Here is an 18556-nt window from a genome sequence, read left to right on the forward strand (position 1 = left end):
ATTTACTATGTTATAATTATTTTATACAGGAAATTAATGGTTATTTGTTTCTAGAGTTAGACCAAGAAAAGTCTGCAGCGATTTTGATAGCCCACGCAGTACAAGTGTTATTTTAAACGTCAAAGTTCTATGAAATTATGACGTATAAATAACACTCTCACTGCGTGGGCTATCAAAATCGCTGCAGACTTTTCTTGGTCTAACTCTAGTATCACCGTTTATGGGGTATAAAATAACTCATTACGGCAAATATCACAATACAAGTCACGTAGATAATGACTATCATAATATTAGTCGTCCCAAGTATGGGAAAATGTTATCCTGCAGTATTCGCAATATCTTTTTAATATAATATAATTTTAAATATCGTCCAAATATTTTTTATTTCATGATTTCCGTCTGAAACAATATAGGTATTATGTACGTTAGTTTGTTAATGTATGTTTCCGATGGAAATCGTGAAATTAAAAATATTTGGACTCAACTTGCCACGATTTATAGCAAAGAAACTGTTTGTAAAATCTTTACCAGATGTTAAGATATCGCTTTCTGATGAAGATATTATGTTAAAAAGATATTGCGAATACTGCAGGATAACATTTTCCCATACCTGGGACAACGAACATTATTCATGATAGTCATTATCTACGTGACTTGTATTGCGATATATGCTGTAATGAGTTATTTTATATTAAATGTATTAAAAACGGATCACTCACGCATTTTAAGTCGAAAAACGTTCGACATGTGTCAGTGACACTCTTCGGTACGGAGTGACACAGTGTCACTCCGTACCGAGGACTGTCATCAGGAGTTTGCGTTTACGGTGACGAACCGGCGCAGACTACGGGCCGCAGCCCTCCGCGCCCGATGACTCGGCGCAGGCGCCGGTGGCGGCAGGGGGAGCGAGAAACTACCCTCGTTTATCGCATTATTGTCAAATAATGGGTTGCACACAACACACTACGTCATTCGTCAATGACATTATAAAAATCCGATATTCGTCACAGGGGCCACTTCTCCTTCCTTAGCCTGCTAGACCCTTTAAAAACATGTAGCCGCAAGGTTGATTCCATAGAAAATTAGTATTCGCGCCTTTTTCTACTGACAAAGTTGTTTGACAGACTATAGTTTTAAAACATTTTGTAAGACTTGTGAGTAAGACAAATATTGTAAAAAAATATTCGTCAATGTATTTTGGGCCAATCTGTGTTTTAGAGATTCATTTGCATGTTGTAGGTAAACCAAAGATTGAATACAAATAAAAAAAACACGTCAATTTTGTTTATTGTCACATTCAGACGATCTAGTTACATCACATTTCTACTGAGTAGACTGAGGATTATAATTATGTAATTTTAAACTCTATGTATGACTATTGTGATTATTAGTATAAAATAAATGCCTCTAATTGTATCAAACTTATTGTGCCGTCGAAAATTTAGTAAAATTGCGAAAATATCTACAATATTTAATTACACAAACGGGTCTACCGCAATATACGTTTACACAAACGTCGGAATTTAAGGTAAAAATAATGAAAGTACGGTAGACGCGTTTGTGTAACTGAATGTGTACAATACGCGAAAGTTTTAAGTGTTATAAGTTATAATATAATATCTACAATGAAAAATTTCTTTATCTCATATCTTTGTATAGGAATCGAAATTTTCCACTTCAAAATAATATTTTATTTTGTTTTCTGCCAATTTTTCCTAAAATTTCTGAGATCTTTTTCAACCTTTTGGAAAATTTCCGTACATTCACGTCTATAGCAAAGAGTAATAAAAAATTAAAAGAAAATAGCCAAATAATTTCTAAATAAAAAATACCCCTATTACTAGAAATCAAATTATACAAAAAGACAGATATATTTTTTATTGATCATCGCTTATATATATTCATAAGTAATTATTTTGCTTCCATCTTAAAAGTATAAGAAAAATATTGAGAATATGACAATTGTAAAATAATAAATAAATAAATATAAATAAAATAAATAAGTTAATTCTGGACCCTGAATTATGTAGTTCGATATTATTAAATATAATGAAATCCTATTGCACTGTACATATAAGTATTATAGGTATAGCCTGTCCATACATAATTATTTCTTTACTTAATCGCGTAAAACATTAAGGCCGAGCCACACCGGCTGCGTGTGCAGCACGCTGCGTGGCGTGCGCTGCGTGACGTGCGCAGCACCCCTGTCACACCGGGTGACGCGCACGTCACGCAATGCACGCCAGTAAAATAAAATACTCCTGCGACAGTACCTACATCATGTTATTATAACTCCGGTTGCAAATGGAAGCAGCTCACCTAATTCCGCCATTGCAATTAGAGGAAAAAAATGTCTCATACTTGAATCGAGATAATTGAGAGTACATAATATTATTCACCGACGCACAATAGTTCACAATACAACAACCTTGTTTTCCAATAGTATCGTTAATACCTAACATCGATTTGTTCCCACAGGCCAAATTAAATTTTTATAAGACGTATTTTTTGTAATCTTTGTGCTATGTTGTAAATATACATTCGTATTGTCGAACGATTTTAGTTAGTTTTTCTTTTTTCACTGAATCCATATTAAAAACCAGCACGCGCACCGGCCGAGTTGTAAATAAATACAAGCGAGCTGCGCGTGTACACGCACAGCACCTATGCAGCACCGAGCTGTGCGTGTCTGAACCTGCTCGGTTCGCCCTCTCATAGGGAACGCAGTTAAACACAACGTCATCACTGCACGCAACGAAGCGACGTTGCCGCTCCGCTGCGTGGACGCGTGCACGCAGCACGGAGCCGGTTTGTCTCGCGGGAGCTGCGTTGCGTGCAAGTCACGCGTACGCGCACGTCACGCAAGCGGTGTGTCCTCTCGTATGAGTTTTCGTATTATACAACGCAGCGGGACGCGTACGTGCACGTGCACGTCTACGCACACGCATCCGGTGTGGCTTGGCCTTAAACAGTACATTTCGTGTACTGATTGTGACGAAACGAGACTGGAATGGTTTATTAGAGCCAGCACAACCACTTTTTCATGCCACGAATATACCTAGTTGGTTACTAAGATCCGTTACCAGAGTTTTCACGGAATAAAGGGAAATAGGTAGCGATATTTAATTATTCGTGTATACAATTGTAAAGCTTATTTATTAATGATAAGCTTACAATACAACCTAATAAACATAGTTGTTCTGTTTTTGCAGAATTCCTTATAGAACTCGGAAAAATGGCGTAAAAAAACCGTCAAAAGTACGCTCCCTGTTCGTGTCGTTTCATGCTATTTATTTCTAATCATATTAAGAATGTATCAGCTTTGCACAATTCGATAGCTTGATTATTCATCTTTAATTTAACATATAGTTTACGTGGGTTTCTTTGATTAAACACATAGTCTACAGAGTTTTCCAAGCCTGCCTCCTGCACAATTGTCTAAATCTATACGTTTTCGTGCGAAACTGAAAAATATACAATGTTTGGAGGGGAATATCTTAGGGTATAAACTAGTAAAAAAATAAACAGTCATCACAAAATTTACGGTAACTTAGAGGTCTCATTAAAATAAGCAATTGAATTTTCTGGTAAAGTTGCAAGATTGCATTAGACACACTTCTGTAAAGTATAATTTTCATAAATTGACCGCGTGTTTACGCCTTCACGTAATCTGGAGCTTTCCAAGGATTCCCATGAATTCTCCAACTGAATTTTATATTATTATATCATGTTTTGATCGTTACAAAATAAGCTATCAAACTGTGCCTAATTTTTTTTAAGCTTTATTTTATATTTCATGAGTTGGAAAGCTTGTAACAGAACTTAGTAACCGACTAGGTATTACATAAGAAAAAAAAAACTTCATGAATTGATTTTGTGAAAAATATCGGTGGAATATAACAATGTAAAACGGATTATATCGCGTATAATGAATTTAAAATACATCCCGACTTTTCGAGCCCTTTACTCGTACCATCGCTCGTGGTCAACGGGTAGATTGAAAAAATATGATATTTGTATTATAAATGTTCTTACTAGTTAATCTGTATATTTTAAATTCACTATACGTTTACGCAAACAAGCAAATTCGCCTATGTGGGACGACTAGCGGTGGCGAGGAAGGTGCGGGCGGCAGGCGTACGGCGCCCGCACCTTCCCCGCCACCCTTAGTCGTCCTTCCCCGTCGCCCCCGTACCGCGCAGGCGAGGACTCATTTAAACGGTCGGTCTATAGTGGTAAACAATTAGCGCCGCCCATGGACTCCCGCAACACCTGAGGGGTTGGAAGTGCGTTGCCAGCTTTTAAAGGGGCCCACAGATTACCAGTTCGCCGGACGATATCAGCCTGTCAGTTGTTCGGAGCTGTCAAATTTTGCTTCTAACTGACAGGCCGATATCGTCCGGCGGACTGGTAATCAGTGGACCCCTTAAGATACGTTGATAAGTACGTTATCTTGAAGGAATGAAGGTAGGTTAAATGTCATAGCGGTCATCCGGTCTTCACGTCCTTCCTATGCTATTATTTTATCGCGATTAACCAAATTAACCCCTTACTGCATATAATAAAAAATATTTGTTGAAATTTGAACTTTAATAGCTGTCAAAAGAGTTAAATATCATATCGGCCATATATGGTTTCGTATGCGGTAAGGGGTTAATTAATTCACAAGGCAGCTTAGAATTAAATTAACTTTTGGCCTCTTTTTGCGTTTTTTCCCAACTAATCATCAGGGCAATCGAGCGTCATGGAGGCTTGAACTCTAAACTTTTTGCGCTTTAAAGGGCTATATGCTCACCTAACAGTGAGAAAGAGAAGACTCCACCTGTGGCGATATAGACAGTTGTGCTAGCTTATAGCTGTAACAGACGGGCGTACCAGACCGTCTTGATCCGGTACGAGGCCTGTTCGACCGAGTGGAAGGTCCGCCGTACGTCTGTTAAAGAAGTAGCTACAAGTAGGAGGGAGAAATAAATATGCTGACCAAACCAAGTCCGTCGGGTAATACCCGTCTGTTACAGCTTTTAGAGGTTTATGAGTTCTTCTTATACACCACAGCGCCCACAGCTATAGCGCCGATTATGAGTGCTGCGAGAGCGTACCACTTCCAGTTGCTGAAAGCAAAAACAGTCAATTAGTACAAACTACTACTAATTCTGGATAGATACTTTTGGGAGTATATTCGGGTAATTCCGAATAACGTACCTGCATCAAATAAGAGTCAATTAGTACACACGAATACTAATTCTGGATGGATACTTTTAGGAGTATATTCGGGTAATTCCGAATAACGTACCTGTATCAAATAAGACCCAGGTAACGTCCAAAATTTCGTACTAAAGGCCACATGCAACAACCATGGGTTAGCCACTAACTCCGAGTTAACCGTTAACCCAGGGTTAAATGTACTGAAACTTCTAGTTTAACCGGTTAACCCCGAGTTAGTGGCTAACCCTGGGTGGCGCAAGTGGCCCTAAGTGTGAATGGGTTCAAATTTTGCTTCCATGTCCTCTAGTAAGTGTGTAGTCGTTAGATTTGTAGCTGGCCCCGAACGGTCAATCCTTTGTCTATTGTTAAGTAAAACGGCGCGTGCTACTACTAGCCGCATCGGTCACTTCAACCGGTTACTGAATTACTACTCCTATAGAAATTGGAATAAGATTCAATATGAACAAATGGTAAAATAATTTGCCACTTTGGTTACGGTTACTGAGTGCCGGTGAGTCGAGCGCTTCGGAACCAATCTAAAATGTGTCATCGAGATGCGTGACAAAGGCGCGTTATCGGAGAGCGCACTTACACTGGATGTTTTTAGTATTGGAGTTGCCCGCGCTCAGGTGCTAATTAGACTTTATACTACTTTTTTTTGCAGGTAATGGCACGTGCGGTTTTACTTAACAATAGACAAAGGATTAGCCGTTCGGGGCCAGCCTCAAATCGAACAACTATACCATAGACAAAACTACAAGTAAATTTAAAAAAAACGATGGGCCTTATTTGGGCTGGGTGCCTGCAGAATGTCAGGTAAATCAGAAAATCACCCTTAAATCCATTAATTATATTTTATTTTCGGAATTAACAGACAACTTTTTGTGTCCGTAAATAGCCGAATACACTTTAATTTTGTGACTTGACACCTGCTTGCTATCAAGGCAAATTTTTCTCGATAAATTTTAATAAAATGTCGCTTTCCATAAGAAAAGGGTCCTTCTGCACATAAGGACTCGTTCTAAAGGAAAGCCACACATTTGGTGAATAGATAGTTATGTAAAATAAGTATAATGACATCAATGACATAGGTACAATTTAGTTCACTTAATTACTTCTCTATAAAAATCATTTATTTCAGTAGGTAGGTATATCTAAAATTAAAATTAATTAAAAAAACTACAAAGCTAAATAAATTAACTATAATACTTATGTATATTTAAACTACAAAGATAAGAGAAGTATACCTATTTCTATTTTACGATCAACACACCTAAATCATAGTCTTATACTACCTTATAAAATACTTATAGCTTTTAAAATAAATAAAACATAACATGGGTGACCTAGCCCAATATGTATATGTATGTATATTATTAGCCTAGATCACCCAGGTCCGCTTTTAAAATACAATTGTAATATTCATAAATATACAAGCCTCTAAGACATCGGTTACACGCTAATTCTGGCGTCAGTTCAGTCCATCAGTCCATTCGAGTTTTGACTGATGCCAGAATGAGGGAAAATGGACACGGTTAGACGATCAGTCCAGACTGACAACAGAATGATAAAATTACGACAATAGAAATCGGTTACAGCGTGTAACTGATGTCTTATATCCGATATGTTTTAAATAATGAATGTGAAAATATTGACTAAAAATATAATTTACCAAATTTAAATGAAAAATTCATTAACAGTCACGAGCCGCAATTGTTGAGCCATTTAGGGTTCTAGCCACGGACAGGCGTGGCTCACTCCGCGATTTCGTAGCTTTGCTACAGGTAGCTACAAGTACATTCGTTCTACACCAATTTTGGTGGCTAGCCATAAGCCGCGCGTGGCGCTGTCGCCACCTAGCGGCCATATCTGTCCTGTTCGTAACAGACGCGTTTTGTTAGAGAGTGAGTCTTCTGTACCTAGTACTATTATTTATTCTGTGCCACGGAGTAGGATGGAGATGGCAAGTGGGCGTTCCCATGTAATCTACATATTGTCGTAGCAGACTCACTTTATACAGACTATGATCCATCTATGATCAGTAGTTCTGTTTACTACATACTTGAATGACGTTCATGTGACACGTAGGTATGTTTATGTAAAATATTGTTTATTAAATTTAAAATGCCGCAATGTGCAGTATTCAGCTGCTGAAATAATAGTTATATAAAAAAACAACGGGTTGCACTCCGGGAGTGCCGGCAGAAGTGAAAACTCAATGATATTGTAACAGTTACATTGTACAGTTAGTTGCGTCTTACGTCTTATGTCAAAGCATCTAGTGCAAAATGTCTGCAGCACTATGTATAATTGAGGTTAACGCCATCTAGCGTTATTTCGTCGCATTACTTGAAACCCCTAAGTACATCACTGTTAGTACTCAAGTTATATTATTAGTATCAGTTAGAGGGATACTCACTAGATGGCATTTAAATCAAGTAACGTTCGTTACGTGTCCGTCACACGTGACGTCACGTCTTACGTCTTACGCTCTCGCAAGTTTAACATTTTTTCCCCATCACAAAAAGTGCACAGCGCCGCTAAAGAAGTTTTCACTTCAAAAATCTTTCACGCGGAGGTATTTTCTATAACCAGAAAATATTATTTTAGAACATAATCTGATAAACACTAAAATACAGTTTGTTTGGCATTATTTACGTGAGTATATAACTACCTACTTTAATAAAATTCTATTTTATTTCTTAGAACTTAAGAGTTCATACTCTTTTGTCATTATTCTTTATATTTGTCTAGAATATTCGATATCCTAAATGTTAAATAACTTACGCTACTCAAATGCTACGGCGACGACTCAACAATCGCGGAGCGTGATGGTACATGTACCTTTCAGAACTTTGGTCGCAGGGAAGACACCGCTTCCGTTTTGTTCTTGGACACCTTGCAAACAAATCTGACTTAAATTTAATGCAATAAAACCACGGTAAGTTTGCCTCACAGGTCTAGAATGACGATTAAGATAAATTAAGTATGCAAAAGGGGAAGTGGTTACGTATATGAATATGAACATTTCATGAGTGTGTTAGATAATTAATAACAAAAGAGACCTAGATATAATTTTAACTAATTATTAGGCATTACGAATATTAATAAAAAGTACTTAAACGTATAGTGAATTAATTTTGATAACCGGAAGTACACTTTGTACATTTTAGTTAATAATAAAGTTGTGATGTAATAAATTATAAATAACACTTAGATAAATCTTAAATTAATTATCTGACATTATGAATAGTTATTACAGTAGTTTATAAGTAAATTAATTTGATATTGCTAACCGGAAGTTGTCTTAATTGTCTTGTACAAACTTAGTACGAATGAAGGTGGGGATTTTAGCATAAAAAGGGCTGTCCACCCAGTGGAAGGGGATTCTCGCTCTGACTTTAGCTAGCGACGGAAGTCTGGACGGCTAAACTCCACACCTTCAGTCTATTATTTTACCATCGTGGTCGCATCGTGATACTTTGAAGAAGCTGATTTTATTTAATAAGTGGTGTCCTGGATTTTATCTTGGCGGTGTCAGAATATAATGTGAGTAATATAATAAATGTGTTTTATTCCAAGTATTGTTTTCTTTTTATTCTAAATCTATAGTCATATTCTTATTTAACAGCGTAATTAAATGACCCTAGAATACATTGTTTGCAATGAATATAATAAAATAGCTTACTTTTACTTTATTTGATTTAAAAGTCTTAAATATAATTTACACAGATCTATCCTATTTTTCTATCATCAGAAGTGGGATGGATAAAAAGAGAAATACCTAAGACCACGCCCCTAATTTCTTTTTTCTTTTTTCCTATGTTTACAAGCCACGGAGCCAACTCCAATTCTGGAATCGCTTGTAAAAGCTATTCGCGACGCAGTGACATCAAATCAGCGGCACGATGATGTCGCACTGCCGCTGTACGACCCCGAAAAGAACGACAACGGAGCAGAAGCATGGTGCAGATCAATCGAGAAGCTTGGTGATGAAATGAAATGGAGCAGCATTCAGCAAGCCGCCAAAGCCGGTAAGGCCCTTCGGGGCTCTGCTTTATTATGGTTCGAGACTTGGGAGCCGGAGACCGAACGGTCTTGGGAAGTTTTGCGTAAAGACATTATAGATTTATACCCTGAAAAAAAGAATCTTTCTGATAGATTGTCTAAAGCTGTTATGTATACTTCCGATTCAGCCGATACCTATTGTGAATACGCTAGGGAAAAGATAAGGTTATTACGTAACACTAAGGTAGCTTTCACGGAATCTCAGTTGATCGAACTTGTATGTGGGGGTATAAGCGAAGTAAATGTAAGGATATCGAGCCTGAATAGTTTGGTAGGTTCAACTCAAGATTTGATAACATTGCTTTCTTCTTATGAGAAGGCGTCGAGGAAAAGACCTTTAGAAACTGTTGCGCAATCGACAAATTCAAATAATTTAAAACGTTTTAAATCAAATAGTAACGATTTACGTAGGGAAGAGAAAGCGTGTTTTCTTTGTGGAAAGAATGGACACCTGATGGTTCGCTGCCCTAAAAATGTTCCTCAGTCCAATAATAAGGAATCGGTGAGTGAAAACATTCAAACGACTAAGACCACTTGTTCTTTTTGTAGCAAGGTGGGTCATTCGTTCGATAAATGTTTTCATCGAGTGGCTTGTACAGTTTGCAAAAAAATGGGCCATTCACCTGATAGATGTTTTCAGCGTACCCAACAGCAAGACAAAAAAATTAATAACACTGAATCTGAATCAAAGTGACTAGACAAGAAACTAACAAAAATTTGTATTAATGACGTTGTAGTAGAATCATTGTTGGACTCTGGAGCTGATTGTAGTGTTATTAAAGAATCGGTGGCGAAACGTCTTGGGTGTTCCTTCTTACCTTGTTCTTTATATTATGATGGTGTAGGCAATGGAAAGCTTCATGTTTTTGCTACAACAAAAGCAACAATTCGGACACATGACGTATGTATAGAATTAAAATTTAATGTAGTTAAGGATGATGATCTTCACTATGACTGTTTAATAGGCCGAAATGCGGTACAGAATGGGAACTTAGCGTTAGTAACGGACTCGACCGGTAGTGTTTTAGTACGAACTAAAAATAATGAGCCACAGCCCCAAGTTTGCTTAATTGAAGATAATTTCGGAATGACTGATCTCTTATTGCGCCTTGAACACTTAGATAAGTCTTTGCAGGATAATGTAGTTGATATTTTTAAAAAATATCCCTCTATTTTTCCGGCAGACGATCATATGAGCACAGTAAAGACAGGCCAACTAAATATTAGATTGAAAAGTGATAAAATAATTCATTATCGGCCCTATCGTATGGCTCCGATTGAGAGGGAGAAGGTACAAAATATTTGTAACGATTTACTTGGTAAAAATATCATACGGGAAAGTGATTCTGAGTTTGCGAGTCCTGTATTATTGGTAAAAAAAGCTGACGGCAGCGACAGATTATGTGTTGACTATAGATCGTTAAATCAAATAATTGAAAAGGAACGGTACCCTCTTCCCCTCATCGAAGACCAGATTGATCGTCTAGGAAAAGCACATTATTTTATCTCCATTGATATGAAAAACGGCTTTTACCAGATTCCTGTAGCACCGGAAGCCATAAAATACACTTCATTTGTTACTAATGATAATCAATACGAGTTTATAAAGATGCCTTTCGGAATATGCAATGGTCCTTCAGTTTTTCAAAAAGCCATAACAAAAGCAGTAAAGCACTTAAAATTTCTTTTAGTCTACATAGACGATCTTTTAATACCTTTTACGACTATTTCAGAGGGACTTGATTATTTAGAACAAACGCTTAAGGCCTTGAATGATGCAGGTTTCACCATCAATATAAAAAAATGTAAATTCTTTGAAACTAGTGTCGAATATTTGGGTAGAACCATATCACATCAAGGTGTTAAGCCGAGTGAAAAAAAGATATCTGCTTTAGTTAATTCCCCTATACCGGCAAACGTAAAACAGGTTAGGCAATTTATGGGTCTTGCTAGTTATTTTAGGCGTTTCATACCGGAATTTGCTTATCGAACGGCTTGTATAACTAAACTACTACAGAATGACCAAAAGTGGGAATGGGGATCAGAACAACAGGTGGCTCGTGATTATGTAATTGACCATTTGACAAAAGAACCTTTATTAACCATTTTTAATCCAGAATTACCGACGGAATTACATACTGATGCAAGTTCAATAGGCTATGGCGCGATACTTCTACAGAAACATAACGGTTTAAATAAAGTTGTAGCATATTTCAGTAAAAGAACAAGCCCCTGTGAATCTCGATACCATTCCTACGAGTTGGAAACTTTGGCTATATACAATGCTTTAAAACACTTTCGTGCTTACCTTTTGGGAATTACATTTAAAATAATTACTGATTGTAATGCAATTAAATCTACGTTTAATAAAAGAGATATATCTCCACGAGTAGCACGATGGTGGAGTTATATGCAAGATTTTACATTTGAAGTCGAGTACAGGAAAGGCCAGTATGTTAGTCATGTAGACTACCTTAGTCGTAACCCAGAATCTAATGAAAAGTCAGCAGTTATTTCACAAAGTGTAAATAATGTAAAGTCGGAAATTTCAAAAACTGAATCTATTAATCTCATAGACTCTCCTCGTTCTTGGTTAGAGACTGCCCAGGATCGGGATCTAGAGACTCAGGCTTTAATTGAAAGAGTACGGTCGGGTGATTTAGATAATAATCAGTACATGATTCAAAATAATATTTTATATTACAAAGCAGATCCCACATCCGCACCGAAATTATATGTACCCAAAGGAAGCAGGTTGAGTATTCTTCGTTTGTTCCATGATGACAATTGCCACGTTGGTTCCGAAAAGACCCTTCAGAAAATATTTGAGTACTTTTGGTTTCCGGGAATTTCTAAATTTGTAAAAAAATATATAGATCACTGTCGAATTTGTATCGAGAAAAAAAGTCATTGTGGACCAAAACAAGGAATGCTGCATCCGATTGATAAAACTCCCATTCCGTTTCATACGATTCATTTGGATTGTACGGGGCCATTTCCTGTATCTAACAATGGCTACAAATACTTGCTAATAATAATTGACGGATTCACCAAATTTTGTATCTTAAAACCGCTTAAAACAATGGGTGCTCAAGAACTAGTTAATATTCAGTCATTATGTTTGGAACACCGTCCTTAATCGTTACTGACCGCGGCACCAATTTCAATTCTCGGCCAATACGAGAATTATTCGAAGAATGGCAAGTTAGGCATCACTTAATTTCCACGGGAACACCTCGTGGAAATGGGCAGGTTGAGCGTTATGTGGCCACAATAACTAACATGTTAAGTACCACCTGTGTTGATGTGTCAGACTGGCCGAACATTTTAAGTAAAGTCCAACTTTCTTTAAACACTACAGTGCAAAAATCAACGGGATTTTCACCAATGCGGTTACTTATTGGTAGGAACTCTAATATCCCCACTGTACAGGCTCAGTTAGATGAGGTATTACACGATAACGATGAAATAATAGATGTTAGGGCTGATAGGTTATTAGCACAACAGCGTTTGAAAATAGTAGCTCAAAACTCAAAAGACCGATTTGATTAAACCCGTAGGGACAATATCCAATATAATATAGGAGACACTGTTTATGTTAATCAGGACCACAGGCGTCATAATAAATTAAGTCCTAAATATAAAGGTCCTTATGAAATAATAAACATAGAGGATAATGACAGGTATTCATTAAGAGGTATTGGCTATTTAAGGAACATAACCGTAGCGAAAGACAAGCTCCGGCTATGGCCTGGTGAATTTGTAGAATAAATTTTGAATAACTAAAAATATTTTTAATTATAAGCGATTATGGTTATATATGATTGAGTGGTTAAATGATTATACTCGGAAATATAAAGTGACTATTATGAGTATTACTTTGGCTGATGTCCGGAATCACTGTCGCGGGTGATTAAGCTTCATCGACAGCGGGTGATTGGCCGTACACAGTATGATATGGGATGATTATTTACGATTATGAATTACAAGTGAACCAATGATTATGAAATGATAATATGTATTTATATTAACGAGTATATTATATTGTGATTTGTACCTGTTCGAAATTTGTATATTATAATCAATATTATTTGTTGATACTTCGAGAACGAAGTATCTATCAGAATGGCCGTGTTAGATAATTAATAACAAAAGAGACCTAGATATAATTTTAACTAATTATTAGGCATTACGAATATTAATAAAAAGTACTTAAACGTATAGTGAATTAATTTTGATAACCGGAAGTACACTTTGTACATTTTAGTTAATAATAAAGTTGTGATGTAATAAATTATAAATAACACTTAGATAAATCTTAAATTAATTATCTGACATTATGAATAGTTATTACAGTAGTTTATAAGTAAATTAATTTGATATTGCTAACCGGAAGTTGTCTTAATTGTCTTGTACAAACTTAGTACGAATGAAGGTGGGGATTTTAGCATAAAAAGGGCTGTCCACCCAGTGGAAGGGGATTCTCGCTCTGACTTTAGCTAGCGACGGAAGTCTGGACGGCTAAACTCCACACCTTCAGTCTATTATTTTACCATCGTGGTCGCATCGTGATACTTTGAAGAAGCTGATTTTATTTAATAAGTGGTGTCCTGGATTTTATCTTGGCGGTGTCAGAATATAATGTGAGTAATATAATAAATGTGTTTTATTCCAAGTATTGTTTTCTTTTTATTCTAAATCTATAGTCATATTCTTATTTAACAGCGTAATTAAATGACCCTAGAATACATTGTTTGCAATGAATATAATAAAATAGCTTACTTTTACTTTATTTGATTTAAAAGTCTTAAATATAATTTACACAGATCTATCCTATTTTTCTATCAAGTGCGAAGCAGTGACACTGCAAATAAAAAACGTGATCATGACGGGCGCTAACTTAAGATTAGCGGCTTGGCAAATACGAAAAGTTGCAATTAAAATACGGCAGATGACAGTGCAAACTGGTCCGAGTCAATCAAAAGATTCAAAAGTCTCTTACAATAAAATGAATTTTCTGTAAGGTTGATACCTGCACCAAATCGCTGCCCCAATATCAGGGTTCTATGTTTCACTTTTATCGAACTGAAATTTGAACATTGTCAGAGTGACATTAAGTCGAATTTAAACTATCTTGAAAATGTAACATAGAACCCTGTAATATTGGGGCAGCGAAATAATGCCCAGTTTTTAAGCGTGTTAACTTTCAAAATTTCATACGTTTATAAGTGTGAATGGGTTAAAATTTTGCGTCCATGTCTACTAGTAGGTACCCTAGATAAAACTGCAAGTTCATACTAAACAAGAAAAATTAAACATAAAAAAAACGATGGGCCTTATTTAGTGCAGTTTTCTTATGTTATACAACTGTTAAAATGTCAAAATTGATGGCATGACAGATTTTCTGAATTTCACCGAGCGATATTGGAACATACTGGAAATCCTAAGGGTACGTACTCTTTTCTTTTCTTCTTTTTTGTTTGCACAGTTTGGCTAAAATAAAAACAATAGTTAAATTTTAATATCACCTAGTGCCAACTAGATTTTGAGTGATTTAACAACTAACAAGTTATTATTGTTCCAAGAAAGCAAATATAAACCTTTAAAAGCATGGCATTGCTTTGAGCGCATTAGGTACAATTAGATTACAAATTTTGCAAAATAAAAATAAAAAAACCTCTAGAATTATGTTCCTTCGAAAGATAGCTCATAATTTTATTAAAAATAACTTATTAGTCAAATCAAATGATTTCCTCATTATGTTACAGTAATAAGATAATATACATAAGTACATATAGAAAATAGTAAAAAAATAAAAACTATTTGGAAAGCTTTTCGAAGTGCTTTGGTGTCAAAAAAACTGAAACATTCAAAAAAATAACCTGTCGGTAGTATCAGCAACGCAGTTTTTGGCGACGGACGTCGACGTGGGCTCATCATCGCATTTTTCTGGTGGCACCACGACGGCGAGAGGGCTGCCCCAACATGGTAATATAGTCATAATTAGTTAAGTGTATATGCACAATCCCTTTGACACTTTCAGAATTTGAAAGACCTGTTTTAATACTTTGTATTTGTACAACAAGTCCACCGAGGGAGTTTTATGTGACTGCAACGAAACGGCCAACCCGTACTGTTTGACCAAAATGTTGGCTTTATACAGATAGAGCTTATAAAGTTAGGACTTACAGAGTAAAAGTCTTGGTACCTGCTACGGGATCTGATAACTTTTTAATGTATAAGCTTTAGGCGCCAAGTCTTGGCAATACTTTACATGAAATTAGTGGGATTTCATTATTTTTTGTAAGAGTTTATATACCAGCTAGAAATTACATAGTCGTTTATAGAACCTAACAGGGTCATATAAACAGGCATCAGTTTTCTCTCCGAACTACTTGACCGGTCTGCTGCTGGCTTCAGACTTAAATACGACTACACACACCACACAATCCCATGTATAGGCCGACCGCTTAAATGAGTCCTCGCCTGCGGGACTAAGGGCGGCGGGGAAGTTGCGAGCGCCGTACGCCTGCCGCCCGCACCTTCCTCGCCACCCTTAGTACTCCTTCCCCGTCGCCCCCGTACCTAACCGCGCAGGCGAGGACTCATTTAAGCGGTCGGTCTATAGCTGATATAACCTTAGAACATTTAGTAACTGGAGATGTCATTGTTGTCATTTTCTTTACGAAACAGTCTGCCGTGTTTTGCGGGGGAGGGGACGTCAAATGTATTGCTATTTCTACATGATTTGTACGTAACGTACAAATAGCCATGTCAGTCCATAAAAAAAATTGTTTGGGGTAAGCTCTTAAAGGCGACCCCAGTTATTAAATGCTCTAAGGATAACGCGAATTCTCAACAGACATGGGTATGAAGTTTGGTATATATAAATGCAAAATTCACTCAATCCATAGAGAACAAACGCAAAATAATACATACACTTTAGAAACAGGATAATAAATCGAACACATGACTGATAGGGACTGATGTGTCCCACATACAAATACTTAGGTTTCCAACAATCCAGGCAGATACCTACACCAAAACAAACAAAAACCGAACTTATCCGATTTTTTAAAAATAAAATGTGGGTCTGGGTAATGACACTGCCTATGAAGCCGATGGTCCCGGGTCCAATCCCGGTAAGGGCATTTATTTGTGTGATGACACCGATATTTGTTCCTGAGTCATGGTTGTTTTTCTATGTATTTAAGTATTTATATTATGTATATATCGTTGTCTGTTGTCTATTTATTTATTTATATGTCGGAGCCTGACACCAGAAAGCAGCGTTATAGTTCATTATTTTAGACGCCTGTATAAAATCGATTAGCAATGTTGAGCTACGTATTATTTGGTTGTAACGAAATAAATAAAAATGCGTAGAGAGTAACACCGTCTATTGGCGCATTGTTGAAATAAAGTTGCGTAGAGAGTAACACCATCTATTGGCGTGTTGTTGAACTAAAATGACAGGTAGAAGGCTTTGAACGTCAAGAGGTTTCTCTTGGGTGAGCGTAGGCACGAGTTTGCGTTTTTGTCGGTATGTTGGTAGACTGGTCGAGCAGGTTTGCCAACTTGACTGAGGCGGGAGCGGAGAGGCTCAGCCGCTGGTAGTGCTTCTTGATCGGATCGCGCTAGAGATCGGACGTTATCGTTAGCCATACCTCGTGCCTAACTCGCCACGATCCTGAAGGCTTATACCTGAAGGATTATTCTGATAGCTTATAGAATCCAACGTTCTTTAACCATTTAGCTAAGTGTCTTATTTCAAGTGTTATTTTGATTTCTTATGTTTCATTAGAAGCTTACTTTTGTGAAATAAAGAAAGGATGTGTTATGTGTTGTTTTGAAATGATTTGTCCCTCTGAGTTCGTTGCCGGTCCCATATAGGGCTAAATCTTCTCAGGTCAGAGGTGTAGGGTTGGAGCCGGCCTAGTTTGACTTGAATAAAGATTTGGACGGTTTTATGTGATCTTTTTATTTTCGAATGAATCCTTTTTGAAATAAAACTAGCAATGAGTTCTTTTATCATTTAGTACTGCAATATAGTAGGCACTAGTGTGGTTAACGAGTTCGAATGTTTATTTCATGCACTGGTAGCAATGGTAGCATACTGGTTTAGCTGTGAAGTAATACATCTAGGTACTACCCCCACGCGCCCACCGCCTTTAAGACCATCGGTGTCCGGCATATATATTATTGATAGAGTCTGGCTAGCCAAATATTGTTGACGGATATTTCATTGTTGTATCACCAATTGTCTATGATTTAAAAAAAAGCTAAAAGTCAGTTGTCAATTTATGTAATTAATTCAAATTGTTCGCGGTTTTTAAGGGGTTTATTTTAAATAATATTAATAATGACTGTACCGAGTGAGGTCCGCAAACTATTATTTAAGCTCGTAAATAATTACGACAATGTGCGAAGTCGACGTGAAGCGTTGTATAACGAAAAACTGCAATGTTTACAAGTCGTAAACAATTTAGTAGGTTGGTGCTCTATTAATATTTTGATACTTTAAGTACTAGTTCTAACATTTGCCTATAACTTGGATAAAGTACGTGAATTTATTAATACCTGAATCTCATAAATAGGACAAGTGTGTAAAGAAATAGATAAACTAGAAGTTCTGGAAAATATCAATAAAATCAAAACATTGGAACGTAAAAATATGTGTTTGTCGTTGACTGTACCTTACATAGTGGTAGAAATTATGTGAGCTGACTTTGAGTGCACGTCAACGTATATTTAACTTATTTCAAGTTATTTCCTTAGGTACCTTACGCGTGCACAGAAAATAAAAAATATTGCTTAGTACCAAAACTATAATTCCTACTACACAAAGTGTGACCAGCCCAAGATTTTTTGAATTTCCCGCCAAAACTTTGTGTAATATTTCAGTAGCCAGACTCTAATAGCCATTCCAAATACACACAACCAATCCACAGCTAATGACCAATAACGAAATATCAAGATTAGGCCATAGAGGTTTGCAATATAATATTTTAAACTTTCGCGTTTTACCAACCAACCTGTGTCGAAACGTCGGTAAATCAAGGTAATTGAATAAAATTCACGTTAGACCCGTCTATAAATGTGAGTTAATAGGCCATAGAGCTTAGACGACAGTGGCATGCAAAGTCATATAGTACCTGTAATCATTTTCAAAACAGGAGTAATCCCCAAAACCCCTAAAACCTAAAACCCTACAGATCCCCACTCACGTTATAAGAACATTACGAAAAGCTACAATATTTATTAAACATATGCCGCTCAT

The 18556-nt window shown here is 36.7% G+C and overlaps 1 protein-coding gene across 1 annotated transcript in view; it reads right to left on the bottom strand.

Annotated features, from left to right (window-relative positions):
* Window positions 1–1863: 1863 nt before the first annotated feature.
* Window positions 1864–18556, bottom strand: part of LOC134797073 (cytochrome b5-like) — a 28346-nt gene continuing 11653 nt past the window's right edge. Inside the window, exon 4 of the mRNA XM_063769296.1 lies at window positions 1864–5114. Coding sequence (XP_063625366.1) covers window positions 5033–5114 — 82 coding nt within the window. The 3' untranslated portion in view covers window positions 1864–5032. The remainder of the gene's footprint in view (window positions 5115–18556) is intronic.

Source organism: Cydia splendana, chromosome 14, assembly GCF_910591565.1.
Source record: "Cydia splendana chromosome 14, ilCydSple1.2, whole genome shotgun sequence".
Lineage (NCBI taxonomy): Eukaryota > Metazoa > Arthropoda > Insecta > Lepidoptera > Tortricidae > Cydia > Cydia splendana.